The sequence below is a fragment of the Narcine bancroftii genome, chromosome 2 (assembly GCF_036971445.1).
Source record: "Narcine bancroftii isolate sNarBan1 chromosome 2, sNarBan1.hap1, whole genome shotgun sequence".
NCBI classification, from domain to species: domain Eukaryota; kingdom Metazoa; phylum Chordata; class Chondrichthyes; order Torpediniformes; family Narcinidae; genus Narcine; species Narcine bancroftii.
In genome coordinates this window covers 172,728,377-172,746,207 of record NC_091470.1, presented here as the reverse complement: position 1 = coordinate 172,746,207, position 17,831 = coordinate 172,728,377, and the positions used below count along the sequence as shown (strand labels likewise).

Genomic DNA, 17,831 nt, shown 5'->3' with positions numbered 1-17,831 from the left:
CACTCCTGATGTGTTGGTGATCTGAACCACACAGTATGAGGCACAAATTAAAATCTTGGTGGTTGAGACTGGTAATGAAAGGGTTACACACCCCTCCTCCACTGCACATTGAAGGCAACCATAAGCCCTGTAAACTAAACTTCAAAAAGAAAACTGGTTAGATATTTAACTTAAAGCTCTTCTTAATCCTCTTAGTGTGAAAAGGATTTATGCAAACTGTATGTGATATGTGTGTGTTTGTGTGTGTATATATGAGGGAGAAAAAGAGTGAAACACCCCTTCACATCCTTTATGCAGGGGATCAGAGGATATAAGTGTCCAAATTCATCCTTTGTGCAGAACATCTACCTTGCTTTCTTTTCCTGAACAGCTGAGGAGACAAGTACCGGGTTACTAAGTGAGTGAGCGCTCTGTGAAGTCAGGACAGCAAAAGAATTTTCTTTTAGGAAAAGGCTTTCAAAACGAGAGCCTTTACACTTACTTTCGCTGCCCTGAAATGAGCAGGGCGTCGACAAAGGGAATCAGACCATGAGCAACATACAGAGAGGTGGAATTTTAAGAGGATCTTGAAAATGGAAAGAAGTGTGCTGAACACAAAGACTCAAGGCAGGGGAAGAACTGCCCCCAAAACTTTTTGATTTTCCCCGAAATCATTGCTGCTTGTTAATCCTGCACTTCTGGCTGCGTGTGTTTCAGGATTTGACACCCAGTTACAAGGTATCGTTCCACGTTTAGGGTCCTGAGCTTCATTCGCTGGCCTGCTGTCTGTTAACGGGCAACAGGGAAATGACAGGCTCAGCTCCTCCCTCAGAGAGGAAGCACTCTCTCCAGTTCAAATTTCATCCCAACTAACTCTTCACAAGGCAGGGGTGTCTTCTTTCTCTTGCTCTCTCCTCCCAGCTAACATGACTCTCTGGCTGATCCTTCTTGTTCTGATCTCATCCGGAGGGAGCAGGGCGGACAGGCCCTTGCTGGAGCCATACGACCAGCTGTTCAGCACGGCGGTGGAGGCCTATTACCGCAACGACTGGCAAGGGGTGATCCTCAACATGGAGCGGGCGCTGCAAAGCAAGGTGGCCCTCCGCCAGGCCAAAGTCCATTGCCGTCTGGAGTGCAGCGAGAAGGTGATGTTCAGCATCTCCAACTGCAGCAAAAACTTCTTCTTCGACATAAACTTCTTTGACACAGTGCTGAGGAGGGCGGACTGCCTGAAGAAGTGCGAGGAGAAGAAACTGGGGCCCTACTCCATCTATCAGATCTCCGAGGAGCTGCAGCTCGAATTCCAGAAGAGATCCCCCTATAACTACTTGCAAGTGGCCTACTTCAAGGTAACATTAATCACCATCAATCGTCCACCTTCAGATGGGCAAAAACTCATCACTGTTCCAAACCTTAGTTCCATGTTTGGTTGTAATTAGCAAAAGCATTCTTTGTTTCTAAACTCCTGCAAGTTAGTATTCCTGATTAACAGCTTAAGATAAGAGTAGATTTTATTTATAAAATCTCACAGTAATTGTATCTGTGCAATTCTGATATGCCTCATTTATTTTCCTTTGTCCACATTAAGTAAAACACTGTAACTACCTGTGCTCATTCTGGTTAGGGTGGAGTGTCTTTTCTGAACTACCCAGATGCTTTATCTTCAGCAGATGTCCACGGTGTCCAAAGTGGGTAGAAATGGAGAAAGTCAGGAATTAATCAACTCACCTTTCGAGCACCAGAAAGGCTACAGAGAAAACAAAATCTCGTAGTAGTTTTAGCCCCATTCAGTAGCAGTAAATACTTTAACATAATTAGTATCCAATACTAGTTTCGAGCACTTCTCGCTCCTCACTTTCATTCCAAGCCCCCCCACCCCCACCCTGTGGAATGTTGAACACTGATTTCTGCCATGTTGCACACAGTTCACGTTTCAGACTCGAACATCAGCTGGTAGGTCTGGGTCCTTGCAGACACAAAGACCCAGTTCACTAAAATTTTCTTCAACTCAAAGGGAACGGCTGCATTCCTCCACCAATGTGCTTAGCCAGTTTTACTGTGTCTTGGGTTCTCACTGCCTAATTATCCTTACAAGAAGAGCTGGAGCTGGGCCTCACACTTCCCCGGTCTAGCCCCCAGCCTCCTGAGTGCCACGTAGGAATCGGGTGTCAGCTCAAACACTCACTCTCTCTTTCTCTCTCCTGCTGCTGGCAACCTACACTGTACAGGCTGCAGCAAGCAGAGTTTAAAATCACAATTTAGATATTTAGGCTTCCATGTCTAAAAATCAAATGAAATAAATCTCCTTATCCCTCTTGCAGGAACAGCCCTCTTTGTTAATCGTGATTTATCACAGAAACTTTTTGTAAATGGTCGGGACATTGATTGTTGTGACCTGAATTAAACAACAAATTTTTGATGGCACTACATTTTTTCTTCTCATAATGTTTTATAATTTTACAATAATTTTCTCCCTCAACTTTTCTTCCAAGATTAGCACTGTCTTTCCGATTATCATATATTAACAAGGTGAACTCGTGTTTGTGTCATGCCTTTTACAATCCCGAATGGGCAGGGAGGTCATTCAGAAATGTAGCAACCTTTGTTGTTTAGGAAGACCAGACATCTAATAGCACCGAACATGCAGGAAGGAAATGATCAGATAATCTCTGTCAGTAAAGTAGTCCATCCAGGGCACTGGAGAGAAGGGTCGAGGCCTCAGAAATGTGCAATGCACAAAAGTGCTGGAGAAATTCAGCAGGTCATGGTCAGTGTAGCAGTTAGTGCTACGTGCAAGGAATTCGTATGTTCTCCCTGGGTCTGCGTGGGTTTCCTCCCTGCTGCTCCGTCCGGTTACCTCCTGCCATGCAAAATGTACAGAGGTTATGGGGGGATGGGGAGGTGGGTTAGAACATAGAATAATACAGCAAAGGACCGGCCTTTCTGCCCTCAGTGCTGTACTATAGAACATAGAACACTGCAGAACAGTACAGGCCCTTTGTCCCTTGATGTTGTGTCATACCATAAAAAAAGTACTAAACCCACTCTACCCCCTAACTCTCTATTTTTCTTCCATCCATGTGCCTGTCTAAGAGTCTCTTAAATGTCCCCAATGTTTCAGCCTCCACCACCATCCCCGGCAAGACATTCCAGGAACCCACAACTCTCTGCATAAAACACTTACCCCTGACGTCTCCCCTAATCTTCTACTTCTCTCGCTTCACCTTTGTACACACATCCTCTGGTATTTGCTAATCCTGGCCAAGGAAACAGGTGCTGGCTGTCCACCCTATCTATGCCTCTCATAATCTTGTAGACCTCTATCAAGTCTCCTCTCATCTTTCAATGTTCCAAAGAGAAAAGTCCCAGTTCTGATAACCTTTGTCTCATAAGACTTATTTTCCAATCCAGGCAACATCATGGTAAATTTCCTCAGCACCCTCTCCATGGCTTTCACATCCTTCCTATAACGAGGTGACCAGAACTGAACACAATACACTAAGTGTGGTCTCACCAGAGATTTGTAGAGTTGCAACACAATCTCTCGACTCTGGAACTCAGTCCCCCGATTAATGAATCCCAGCATCCCATAGGCTTTCTTAACTATCCTATCAACCTGTGGGGCCACCTTGAGAGATCTATGGATTTGAACCCCAAGGCCCCTCTGTTCATCCACACTCTTAAGTAACCGACCATTAACCCTGTACTCAGCCTTCTGTTTTGTCTTATTTGGATTGAACTCCATCTGCTACCTTTCTGCCCAACTCTGCATTCTGTCTATATCCTCTTGTAACCTTCGATAACCTTCAGCTCCATCCACAACTCCTCCAACCTTCATGTCATCTTACTGACCCATCCTTCCGCCTCTTCATCCAGGTCATTTGTAAAAATCACAAATATCAGGAGTCCCAGAACAGATCCCTGTGGTGCTCACTTTTCACTGACCTTCAACCTCCCACTATTACTCTCTGCTTTCTTACCTGCAAGCCAGTTTTTTTTATCCACATAGCCAAAGTTCCACTGATCCCGTGCTTCATGGCTTTCAGGATGTCTCTCATGGGGGACCTTGACAAATGCCTTGCTAAAATCCATGTAGACCACATCTACATGATGGGGGCACTGCTGGAGCCACTGGAGCAGCAGGGCTGCCGCTGGTGAGGGAGCGGAGATGCAGCTCTCTCATGGGATCCAGCTGCCCAGTTGACTGCTGTTGGCTCCACACAGGCTTTGAACGACCCATTGAGGGAGCCAATGGTGGTTTTAGTTGAAATCCCGCAACCACGAGTCTGCGGCCAAAATGTCAGTGCCTATTAATCGGCGGCAGCCGCGAGGGACTACAGACCCCGAAGAAGCGGAGGCCTGGAGGAGGGCACCAGAGGATGGGAAGATCAACCCCAGGCGGAGAGGGAGAAGCTGCCGAGATGACCTGGGGTGATGGTGACCACAGACGTTAGACTCACCGGTTTATAATTCTCAGAATTCTCCCTATATCCTTTTTTAAACAAGGGGACCATATTTGCCATTCTCCAATCCTCCGGCACCTCCCCTGCAGCCAAAGAGGATTCAAAGATGATCGGTTATGCCTCAGCTGTCTCATCTCTCACTTCCCACACTTCTCTGCCAACCTATATATTCCTACTTTAAAAAAATGAAACCCTTCTTACCTCATAACCCTTTATTTTTCTTCCATCCACCTGCCTGTCTCTTAAAAGCCCCTCATGTTCCAGCTTCCACCACCACCTCTGGCAATGCATGCCAAGCTCACAGAACTTGGTGTAAACAAACCTACCCCTGACGTCTCCCCTAAACCTTCCTCCTTTCACTTTCTACGCATGTCCTCTGATGTTTACTTGTCCTGCCCTGGGAAACAGGTGCTGGCCATCCACCCTGTCTATGCCTCTCAGAATTGTGTAAACCTCGATTAAGTCACCTCTCATCCTTCCACGCTTGTGTATTTGTGCAGCATGGGCTCATGGGGTGGAAAGGCCTGTTACCGTGCTGCAGGTCTAAATTTAATATATCTAAAATTAATATGTAATGACACACAGTATCTATAAGAAGTAAAGGGGCGGACAACGCTTCAGGCCTCAGGCCTTCATCAAGTTATGAGTAAAAAGCAGGAAAGTGCCTGAATAAAGCTGGTGGAAGGGGAGGAAAGGAGGGATGAGGGGCAGGAGGAGGAGTACAGGGTAGAAAAGTAAAAAGCTGATGTGATAGGGGGAGGGTAGATTGATCTCAGAATTAAAAATTTCAAGCTTTATTTAAATTTGGCTTAAAATATGGAAACAGACCCTTCTGGCCCAAGAGCCTGTGTTGCCCAAATACCACGATTAACCTTTATCAATTTTGAAGGGTGGAAGAATCTGGAGCTCCTGGGGGAAATCCATACAGACATGGGGAGAACATGCAAACTCTTTACAGATAGCATTGGATTCAAACCCAGGTTGCTGGCGCTCTAATAGCGTTTCGCTAACCACTTCTCTAAGCAGCTGGAGAAAAAGAGACAAAGAGAAAGGATCAGGAGAAGGTTTAAGGAAACTGGAGAAGTCGGTCTCTGGTTCCCAGTTTGCGGGTAGCTTCGGTTTGATAGTACATGTGTTCGACATTTTAATTCCTTTATATGTTGTGTGACCTGCTGAGTGTATTATATGAGAAACACGGTGCCTGCAGATTTTTCCCTTTTAACTTTGTACCCAGGAATGCAATGTTGTCAGCTTTGGAAGGGCAACTATACTCATTTTGATATGGCAATGGGCCATGCCCATACAGCTACCCATAACTCCAGTCTCGAGATTCTCCTTTAGACGATTGATTGAATGACTCATGCTCTTGTATGCCACTCCCCTTGATCTGTCAGGGAGAACTTATTCAAAGTTGACCGTGAGATATTTAATTATCTATCTGAGAGCCATGGTATTGATTTAAGATCTCATGGAAAGATGTCAAGAACGTAAGAGCATAAGAAATAGGAGCAGGAGTCGACCATCCGGCCCATCGAGCCTGCTCCGCCACTCAATGAGATCATGGCTGTTCTGGTGATCGGCTCATTTCCACCGACCTGCATTTTCCCTTAATTCCCATACTTTGTAAAAATCTATCCAACCTTGTCTTAAATATATTTACTGAGGTCACCTCCACTCTTTCAATGGGCAGCAGATTCCTCCTCATCTCTGTCCTAAATCTATTACAGGTACACAATACTTTATCCGGAACCCTTGGGCGATAGTGTGTTCAGAATTTCGGATTTTTCTGGATTTCGGAAATCCAGATTTAAGACCACCCGAATTGTGCTGCCGTATCCACCCTCACCCCCTTCCAGTCACGCTGCCTTCTCCACCCCCCCCCCAACACTTGCCCGACTCGCACTGCTGGTCTCTTCCCCTCACCTGCCTGACTTGCACTGCCGATATCGGTCTCTCACCTGCCCGACTTGCGCTGCCAGTCTCTCGCTCACCCAATTCGCACTGCCGTCTCTCTCCCCAGATGCCGGATTTTGGAGCTTTCCGGATTTTAGATGTCTGGATAAAGGTTTGTGTACCTGTACCGATTCCTGAGGTCTCCCTCATCACATAATTTTATATGTTTCTATAAGATTCCCTCTCATTCTTCTAAATTCCAGCAAGAACAGTCCCAGATAATTCAATTTCACTTCATAGGCTAACCCAATGATTCTAAACCTTTTTCTTTCCGCTCACATACCACTTCCCCTATGCCATCAGTGCTCTGTGATTAGTAAGGGATTGCTTAAGGTGAGATGTGGATGGAAAGAAAAAAGTTTGAAAACCACTCTTGTAATCATCCCTCATTGACTTGTTATGTGCACGGTTTCATAACTCCTAGGGAAATGGGCCATTGACAATTTTTCTCAAGCAAAATATTTCAGTAACCATTTGGGTCTAGTGCAGTGATTCTCATCCTTCCCTTCCCACTCTCATTACCCCATTGGAAAAGCACCTTAGACACTGTGGTGAAATCACTTGAGTGGGGCTCAATCAACCTCCTACGTGGCCGTTCACCTGGGTTTGCTCCCCAGCCACGTCGAACTGCTCCATTTCCAGAACCAGTCCAGGCTGGGAGGAAGTATGCTTGCTGCCATCTGCCTCTTTAATTCATGCTAATTCATCCTGTCCATGTGCAAAATGAAATAATGGACCAGGGAATTCCTTCCAGTTCTTCCTGCTCCACCACCAGAACTGAAGGATAACGCGAACAGTGCAGAAAGGACGGATGCAAGGAAAACTCCAACAGGAATGACCAAAGCCAGAAGGGATCAAATACTTGGCTAGATTTGGTGTGTCAGGAGCACTGTAAAGGAAATATAAAGACTAGAGATGGAGAGGATAAGAGAGAGAACTCCAGATCTGGTCATAGCGTTATCAATGGGAGACCAGAGTGCATCCTGGAGGCATGCAGCCATGTCAAAGGGTTATAGAGCTGCAGGACATCACAACATCATGGAGGTTCATTGTATTGGACTAGATATTGATGTCACATGGAACACAAGGTCAAGTGTACCATCCCCAGTTTGTACTGAGTCTATAATTTGAGCCAGGAGAGTGGACAGACAGATATTTTGGGTGAAGAGGAGAAAAGGTCATGGAGGGGTTTTTAGATTTAGAGGGTCTGGTTCAGATGAATGAGGAAGCCAGTTCTGTTCTGACGAAAGGTCTTGGACCTGAACCATTCATCTTTTTCTCTCCAGAGATAATGATTAAAGCATTGTTGAAAATTCTTGCTACAAAATTTTTGCTTTCTGGAAAAACAGTCTGAGCTAGTTTTGAGAAGTCCAGGTCTGAGAAGAACTGTATTTGGTTGGTTGTCCATGAGAGGAATGATTTATTGTCTATCGTGCCCCCATTGCATTGAGACTATAAAACGTACATGGTCTCGTGTGTGAGCCTTCTGAGTCCGAAATTAGAATAGTCTTTTTGGACATTCATATCCATCCATTTACAGCCCTTGGTAAAAACACTTAAATGCTAACCACCTGCTTACCTTTGACCCACGAACCAATGTCATTGACTTCAGTCGTAGAGTTGATAATGGAGATGGGTTAGGACATATAACAGCAGGATGCTTTGGGCTGGTACTAACAAGAACCTTTTCTCAAGAGCTGACTACACAAGATTTTAAGTTGTTGTACCCTACACTGTAATCAGTCTGGCTTCTATTTCTGTCATTGACTGGGTTCCTGTCTAAACCTGTTCAACATAAATCTTAGCTATCTGTTTTTGGAATTAATCTTTGTTTACAGAATTTTTCTCTGTTGGTGGCATGGAAGAATTAACCTGACATCTTGATCTTCTCACTGAGCACTCCCTTCCTCCGAACAATTCCGATTTCTCCCTACCTTCCTCACTTTTAAAACTCTTCTCAAGCCCTACAAATTTCATCTAACTTCACCCGAGATTTACTGTCAGTCTTTTGTAATCATGAAAGGAAACTTTTAGTAAAGTGTAGATGGTGTAAATATGAAATATTAACAGAAAAGGTGGGGAATGCTTAGCACATCAGGCAGTATCTGTGGAGAGAAAAATATTAATGGTTCAGGTTCAAGACCTTTCGTCAGAACGGAACTGGCTGCCTCATTAATCTGAACCAGGTCCCCTGAACCTATGTACCCTTCCTTGAGCCTACTCTTCTCTCTCCTTACCCAAAATGTGTGTACAAACTGGGGATGTCCTTGCATTCTGCGTGACATTGTCTCCGAGATGACTGTGGTGGAGAGGGAGACAGTCGCCCATTTCTTTGCAGGACGCAGAGTTGCCAAGGGTAACTCTCCAAGTGTGGAGAATAATGCAATGGCTCATACCCAGAAGCAGCATGTCTGACAGAGGACCCTCTCATCTACGGGCTGTTTCCAGGGACGCACACAGAGTCAGACATCCAGAACCACTGGAAGACCATCAGCTTGGTGAAAGACGCTTGTTGGTCAGCTTGAAACCCGTTGCTCTTTCACCACATGGAAGTGTTGGTCCGGAAATGGTGCAAACTGGTACATTCCAGGCTGTAGGAGTACATGCTGAGGGACAGGCTGAGGCTTGGAACAGCCTACTACACAGGGGCACTGTGGGGAAGGATCACAGTCTAGTTCTCCCATTACTGGGCTTTGAGGGGCCATTCACCTGGGGTTGCTCCCCAGCCACGTCGAACTGCTCCATTTCCAGAAGCAGTCCAGGCTGGGAGGAAGTATGCTTGCTGCCATCTGCCTCTTTAATTCATGCTAATTTATCTTGTACCACAGAGAGCATCCTGGCTGGTTGCATCTATTATGAGCCCAGAGGACCCCAAAATCCAGCAGCAATAGAAATTCACCAAGACAAATGGTTACTTAATCAAAGTTGCTTTTCATTATCTGTAAACATGAAAACAGGAACAAATTTAACGTTACTATTCACTTAGCTTAACCCCCTTCTAACTCTAAGTGCACATGTGTGTAATGTGTATGTAAGTTCAGAAAAGTTAATTGATTCACAGTCCAATTTCACTTCTCACTCTTCCAAGTTCACTGGTTGCAAGCAATTCTTATACTGTGCATTTAACATTTATGAATTTCACCAGGCTTTGGTGCTTGAAATGCAAATGGTTACCACTCAGGAAGGTTCTTGATGGTTTTCAGAGAGAGATTTGTTGCTTGTTGGACACCCACAACTGATGCCTTCAGATCAGCCACTTCAGTGTCTTGCCGAAGAAACTTGCCCCATCGGGATTTTCCAGATGATAACCTCTTTCTTTCAGGTCACCACAGAGTTCCTTTTTGTTTCCCTTATTTCAAATGAAACATTGTGCAGACAGTCCTCTCCTCTTGTGTGGACCACAAGGGCTTTGACCAGGCTGAACTAAGCAGTCACAACCCATCTTCAAAATGGGGTTTTTCCACAAGCTTGTCAGCTGTCCTGTTCCAGTCCCAGCTGCAGCTGCTGAACTGTAGAACTGAATTCTCTCTCTCTCTCTCTCTCTCTCTCTCTCTCTCTCTCTCTCTCTCTCTCTCTCTCAGAGAAAACCCACATGACCCTCTTAGAACAGCCAAGTCCACTCAGACAGACTGCAGCTCCTGACCTAATCTTCCAAGTCCGTTCATCTGTTACTTTCCAAAACAATAATCCTTTACTCCACAGCACATCCAATTAACACCTACTTGTGAAGTCCTTATAGGCATTCTTCAATGTTTTTCCCAAGGCACTCGGAGCCTGGACTGTCTGGCTTGAGCAGAGCTCTGGCATTTTAAATGAAATCTGTTTTGAAGTGTTTGTATGTGACCTACACTAAAAAACCTGCTACAATTTATCTTATTTAAAACATATATACATATACATATACAATATAAAATATAACATCATCTGTCACACACCACTGCTGTTACAAGCCCAGAGGACTCCAAAACCCAGCAGCAATAAATATTTACCAAGACAAAAGTTGCTTTTAATTATCTTTAAACATGAAAATAGAATCAAACTTTAACATCTTTATTGGCTTAACTAACTTAATTTAACCCCCCTTCTAATTTTAATCGCACATGTGTGTAAGTTCAAAAAAGTTATTTGGTTCACAGACCAATCTCACTTCTCATTCCTCCAATTTCACTGGTTGCAGGCAATTCTTATACTGTGCACAGAATTTAACATTTATAAAGTTCACCAGACTTTGGTGCTTGAAAAGTGAATGGTAACCACTCAGGAAGGTTCTTGTCAGTTTTCAGAGAGAGATGTGTTGTTTCAGGACATTCACAACTGATGTATTTCCATCGACCACTTCAGTGTCTTGCTGACGAAACTTGACCCTTCACGGTTCTCCAGAGGATAACCTCTTTCTTTCAAGTCACCACAGAGTTCCTTTTTATTTTTTATATTGCAAGTGAAACATTAGACAGCCAGTCCTCTCCTTTTGCATGAACCACAAGGGCTTTGACCAGTCCATCTGCCAGCTTGTCCTGTTCCAATCTCAGCTGTTGTTATTGGTTGTAACATTGTAGAAGTGATCTCTTTCTCTTTCTCTCTCTCTCTCTCTCTCTCTCTCTCTCTCTCTCTCTCTCTCACACGCATGCACGCACGCACATGCACACGATTCCGGAATAATCAATGAACCAAAGTCACTGCCTTACTTTTCATGCACTATTTTTTAAATTATATTTTATCTTTTTATAGTAATGTTGTACGATGGTTATAATATGAATGTTTGAACTTTGACGCTCCCGCTAAAATGAGTGAATTTCATGTCTTGTTCATGACAATAGGTTCTGATTCTGATTCTGACCTCATTCACATCCTATCCCCATCCAAATTTATGCCACCATTTGCAGTTAAAGAGTCTCAGAACTAACTGAATATGCTCCCATCATAAAGTATCCATGTATATGAGTCCCTCCTTATTCTCCCCATGTACCCATCAGCACCCCCTAGATTCTACCATTTATTACTTACATTGAAGGGAATTTATACAGTCATCGCCAATTGAAAAGGTTGGGATGTGGGAGGAGAGGGCAGTGCCTCACACAGTCAGAGGGAGAACGTGCAAACACCACACAGACAGGGGCAGAGGTTGGGGTTGAATGAGGGATGCTGGAGATGGGAGGACCATCTGGTCCAAGAAATCTAGAAGGTCATTTCATGAAATTCATGAGAGATGCATAAAATTCTGAAAGGCAGAGATAAGATAGAGGTGGGTAAGTTGTTCCCATGGGAACAAGATCCAGGGGAGTAGAATCAGGACGGAGATGCAGAGGAACTGCTTTTCTCAGAAGGTGGTGAATCTGTGGAATTTGCTGCCCATTGAAGCAGTGGAGGTGACCTCAGTAATTATTTTTAAGACAAGGTTGGATAGATCTTTATATAGTAGGGGAATTAAGGGATATGGGGAAAAGGTGGGTAGGTGGGAATGAGCCTGTCATCAGATCAGCCCTGATCTCGTTGAATGGCGGAGCAGTGTCAATGGGCCGGATGTACCTTCTCCTTTTTCTTCTGTTCTGAGATTTTCCCCCACTTGCCTAGGGGCACATGCGTGGGGTCTTTAACGCCTGAGATCATTAAAGTTGATCTTGACCATCCCCACTCATCTGCCATCTATTCCTGAGGAACATCTCCAGCTGAACAAAAGTCCATGAGAATATGGCCGATATAGCTCTCTTTCAGCTGCTGACTGTATTTCCTTTATCTTTCTTACCCTAATGACAGCACTTAAAATGTACCCCTCCCTGTCACATTACAGATAAAGATGTTGGACAAGGCAGTCGCTGCAGCGCACACCTTCTTTGTGGTGAACCCAGATCACCTGGAAATGCGCCAAAATCTGGAGTATTACAAGATGATGGCTGGCGTGAAGGATGATGATTTTAAGGATCTGGAAGCCAAACCTCATATGGTAATGACCTAGCTGATCCACTGAACAACAAGTCCGACCAGACAACACTGCAATAGGATTGCTCTGTCCCAGGGTGGGAGCAGAAAGGTGCTGCCTCTGCCATGATGGGCCACACAGCGGCCTAACAGAAAGTGCTCCAGCGACCTCCAATACTGTCCACGGGGAGTTTGCACGCTCCTCCCCTTAACTAGATGGGGAACCCCCCCCCCCCCCCACTGCTGTGCTGTGGTTTTCTTTCCTCCGGTTTGCTGGCTCCTCCTGTAAATGCCACAGCAACTTACCCCAAGTGAACATGGGTGCTGAGAGAAGAGGGTCACTTTATTTGTTTCAATGGGATTGCTCTGAAGGCTAGCAGAGAGCTGATGGGCTGAACAGTTTCTTTTTACATTGCAAGAAGATATAAAGTTTCTATAGGAACTTGGTTGTGTGAATATCCAGATGTTTTCCTCATCTTGAACTAAGGATGTTTAGGGCTGAGATCAGGAAGAATTTTGTCACACATTTATTAAAAAAAAATCTTTGGAATGCTGGGTCTATGGATTAAGAAGGTCTAGTCAACAAGTATTTTCCAAACTGAGAGTGATTGACTTTTGGAATCTAATGAGAAGGGGATGAAAGATGGAGTTGAGGTAAGGGATCAACCATAATCTGACTGAATGGCAAAGCCAGCTCAAGGGCAATGTAATTCTACATCAGTGAGTCTCAACCTATTTTCCCCCCACTCACACCCCTCCTTAAGTGATCCCTTCCTAATCATGGCATCTTATGCCACAGGGCACTCTGTGATTTGATTTACTTAAGGTGGTGTGTGAATGGGGGAAAAAAACCCAGTTGAGAACCTCTGTTCTAAATCCTTCCCACAGGGAATATAAACACGGTATCTAAAGCAGTTGGGTGTTGCATGCAGTTGGCTGGGTGAAAAAACTCTTCACTCACAAACCTGTTGTCTTCTTCTTCAGGAATCTTTCCGCAAAGGAGTTCGGCTTTACACAGATGAGCAGTTCAAGCATTCAATATTTTATTTAGAGCATGCATTGGTGGAGTTCTTCAAGGCAGATGCTGAGTGCAGAGCACTTTGTGAGGGTCCCTACAACTTTGATGGGTATAATTATATGGAATATAACGCGGACCTGTACCAGGCTATAGCAGGTATGTTCATTCTCACTGTCTCCTCAGAAAATCCCCTCTGGTCTAAAGATCTTTTATTATTCCTGTCGACTGTGACTCAGCTTGTTACAGGTCAGAAGGTCATGGGCTCCAGCCCCACTATTTTACCTGTTAGGTAGTGCCATTTTTCCAAGTAAAACATCAGCCCATCAGATTCCTTCAAGTGAACTAAATGGCTCACATGGCATTGCCCTGAAGCACAGAGGTATTGACCAGAAGATCCTGGCCATTATCTTTCTGCAGATAACATTGCCAAAAACGGAGAAACCAGGCATTATCATTTTGCTCCTTGTGGGATCTTGAGTACAAATTGGTTCTGTATCGTTAAAACTGTACTTCAAAGTACTTGGCTAGTGGCACAGACCTTTAACGTGTCCTGTGGTTGGGGAAAGCACTCTACACTTGCATGCCTTAGTGATCATCCAGGTCCTGACTCTGAATGAAATGGGGCAAAGCCACGAGATGGAGTTTGATGGCTCCCTTGTTATCTCCTGCTTCGCTCGCTATCCAGTGGTGTGGGTTTCTGATATTGGTGCTGCCCCTTGTGGGTTTCCTATGCTCAGGCAGCTTCCCTTCAACTTCTCCCTAAACATGTTCAGCTCTGTGGCTGGTACCTCCTGCGTGATTGCCTGGGGCTATTCAGTGAGACGTTTTTGATGACTGTGTGGCTGGTGGAGAGAAAAACAGGAAAGCATGCAGATGCTGAGTTCCGTGAACCACTGTAATGTATAATTATCTGGTCAAGCACACCTATTGGCCGGTTGTACCTGCAGTTCCTCCCCACAGGCTCCTGTATAAAGGTGATTGTTCCACAGCCCCCTGCAACTCAGTGCAGGACGGCCAAACGGTAGGGATGTGCTATGTTCTCAAGTGCATTAAAGCCTATTGGTTTCTCCACAATAGTCTCCTGAGTGATTGTATCACTGGGGTCAAGTGAAATACACGAATGTGTTGGTAAAAACCCCCTACAGTGTGTAGGTGGGTGGTAGAACTTGTACAGAGTTGACGAGAACTTGGGGATAAAATATCGGTGAGTGTAAACAGGTGCTCAATGGTCAGTAGAGTTAAACAAGTTGTTGGGGTCAAGTTCAATACACAAACATGCTGGAGAAACTCAACAGGTCACGCAGCGTCCATAGGAAGTAAAGGGTAGAGCTAGGCCAAGTCCTAGAAAAAAAATCATAGGTAAAGAGTTTCCACAAGACCCAGAGTTGTTCCTGTTGGCCAACATCATGCACATAAGGCTTACGATGAGGCTCTCTAAATTTCAAATCCAGTTTTTGTTGATCTCATTGGCAGTGGCCAGGAAGTGCATAGCGATTACCTGGAAGTCGAACTTTCATCTAGGCATTGTACATTGAACTGCAGAGCTGTGTTCCCCTGGAGAAAATCACCTATAACTTAAAGAGGAAATACGACACCTTCCTTAAAATCTGGCAACCACATCTGCTTTGTTCGTTCCTGTCTACCCCCTCCTTGAGGGTGGGGGGGAGGGGATCCATCCATCTTAATTAGGTTGAGTCACGAAAATTCAAAGACCAGGAGACCGGCAGTGGGGTCCCGACAAATGCTATGAACTCTCTCTTTTCTTTGAGTTTAACTTTTTTGTAAACATTTTTTGTGTAATTGTTACGTTTTACTTTTTGGTCCTTGCGTCCCTAATTTGTCAGGAAGGGAAAGGGGCACTGGAAAATGTTACAGGAGGAAGGGGCAAGAGCTAATTTATTGTTGCTGTCTCTCTTTTCAGAGTAATTGACTATTTAATTTTGTCTCTGGTTAAATTAATTGGGATAAAGGAGGGGGGGACAAGTAGGGGTGGGGTAATTGGACTCGACGGTTAAGCCTCCATCAGCCAGCTCCCCACCATGACTACCAGCCCCCCCACATCTCCATCGGGCACACAAAACTCAAAACGGTCAACCAGTTTACCTATCTCGGCTGCACCATTTCATCAGATGCAAGGATCGACAACGAGATAGACAACAGACTCGCCAAGGCAAATAGCGCCTTTGGAAGACTACACAAAAGAGTCTGGAAAAAAAACCAACTGAAAAACCTCACAAAGATAAGCGTATACAGAGCCGTTGTCATACCCACACTCCTGTTCGGCTCCGAATCATGGGTCCTCTACCGGCATCACCTACGGCTCCTAAAACGCTTCCACCAGCGTTGTCTCCGCTCCATCCTCAACATTCATTGGAGCGCCTTCATCTTCGAAGTACTTCGAAGTACTTCGAAGTACTCGAGATGGCAGAGGTCGACAGCATCGAGTCCACGCTGCTGAAGATCCAGCTGCGCTGGGTGGGTCACGTCTCCAGAATGGAGGACCATCGCCTTCCCAAGATCGTGTTATATGGCGAGCTCTCCACTGGCCACTGTGACAGAGGTGCACCAAAGAAAAGGTACAAGGACTGCCTAAAGAAATCTCTTGGTGCCTGCCACATTGACCACCGCCAGTGGACTGATATCGCCTCAAACTGTGCATCTTGGCGCCTCACAGTTCGGCGGGCAGCAACCTCCTTTGAAGAAGACCGCAGAGCTCACCTCACTGACAAAAGGCAAAGGAGGAAAAACCCAACACCCAACCCCAACCAACCAATTTTCCCCTGCAACCGCTGCAACCGTGTCTGCCTGTCCCACATCGGACTTGTCAGCCACAAACGAGCCTGCAACTGACGTGGATATTTACCCCCTCCATAAATCTTCGTCCGCGAAGCCAAGCCAAAGAAAAAAGAAAGAATTGGAAAATGTAGTGTGTTTTTATTATTATGGATTATTATGGGTTGTTGACCCTGGGTTTCAAAAAATTATAAATAAAATATCAAAAAAATGAAGAGTGGTTCAGCTCTACATACCCTGGCCCAGAACTGGGAAAGAGAGAAAACACGTTCATTTTCAGTAACTGAGCAGGTGGGGAAGGAATGGATGGAACAAAGGAAATCACTCCCCATGTCTGTATAGATTTCCCCCAGGAGCTCCAGATTTTTCCACCCTTCAAAATAGATAAAGGTGGTATTTGGGCAACACAGGCTCTTGGGCCAGAAGGGTCTGTTTCCATATTTTAAGCCAAATTTAAATAAAGCTTGAAATTTTTAATTCTGAGATCAATCTACCCTTCCCCTATCACATCAGCTTTTTCCTTTTCTACCCTGTACTCCTCCTCCTGCCCCTCATCCCTCCTTTCCTCCCCTTTCCCCAGCTTTGATTTTGTTTGGGTGCCTGCCTACATTTTGCTCACACCTTGATGAAGGGCTCAACCCTGAAACATTGGTTATGTATCTTTATCTCTGCTACATTAAGTTCACTGTTCGACCTGCTGAGATTCTCCAGCATTGAGTTTTTACGATTTTTTACGACTTCTTTGTGCCATGTTTTGCAAAGAATAAGTCTGTGGGACATGCCCAACAAGCCCAAAAGAAATAGATATGAAATAATGACGGGAAGAATTGGCCAGATCTGATAAAAACAGAATGAAAGTCATGTTGTAAAATGTTAGTGATGTCATGTGGTAGCACTGAGATTCTCCATCTTAATACAGGGCAGAGATAGTGTGGAAACTGGCCCTTCCAGCCCATCAAGTCTGCGTGGACCATCCCTGCACCCAATCCATTTTAATTCTTCCTCGAATTGGGCTCAGCATTCCTTGGAGTCTACACATGAGGAGTAGTTTTCAGTGATCAATTAATCTGCAGCAAACCTGTAGATCTTTGATGTGGCAGGAAGGCAGGGCACCTGAAGGCAAACTTGCCCAGACAAGAGGAGATGGTGCAAACTCCACTGGAGGGTGAGGTTGAACCCGAGCCACTCATGCCTGCAGCATGTTTCCCTCATTTTAAATTACTGATCAAATATGGCTCATATCCCACATGGTTAGCCTTCTGGTTGGCTCTGAAACAAACAGCTTCTGGAAGGTCCTGAATGCCCTCAAGATATTTCCAGACAGGACCTCCTTTGCCTTTCCTAAATTATAAGGAAATTAATATGTTCCATTAAAACAACTCTATTTTTACCAGGACCTTTTCTAAACTCTGAATTAATGCATGTCGAGGCCGAGGGCCCTGTGATATTTGTCTCTGCGGGCCACATCGGGACATCATTCAATAGGGTGAACCCTCGCAAAGCGTCAAGCTCTGATGGTGTACCTGAAAATCTGCACCAACCAACTAGCCAGAGTGTTCAGAGGATTTTCAACCTCTCATTTGACAGTCAGAAGTTACCACCAGCTTTAAAAGGGCATCAACCATTAGTAGCGAGGGCTGCCTCAACAACTACTCCCCAGTACCTCTAAATTCTATGGTGATGAAATGCTTTGAGAGGCTGGTCATGGT

The 17,831-nt window shown here is 44.9% G+C and overlaps 1 protein-coding gene across 1 annotated transcript in view; it reads left to right on the top strand.

Moving 5' to 3' along the window:
- The first annotated feature begins 818 nt into the window (after positions 1-818).
- The window catches only part of p3h1 (prolyl 3-hydroxylase 1), a 60,571-nt gene continuing 43,558 nt past the window's right edge, over positions 819-17,831 (top strand). Inside the window, exons 1-3 of the mRNA XM_069919116.1 lie at positions 819-1,328; positions 12,184-12,336; positions 13,296-13,485. Of these exons, the coding sequence (XP_069775217.1) occupies positions 906-1,328; positions 12,184-12,336; positions 13,296-13,485 (766 nt within the window). The 5' untranslated portion in view covers positions 819-905. The remainder of the gene's footprint in view (positions 1,329-12,183; positions 12,337-13,295; positions 13,486-17,831) is intronic.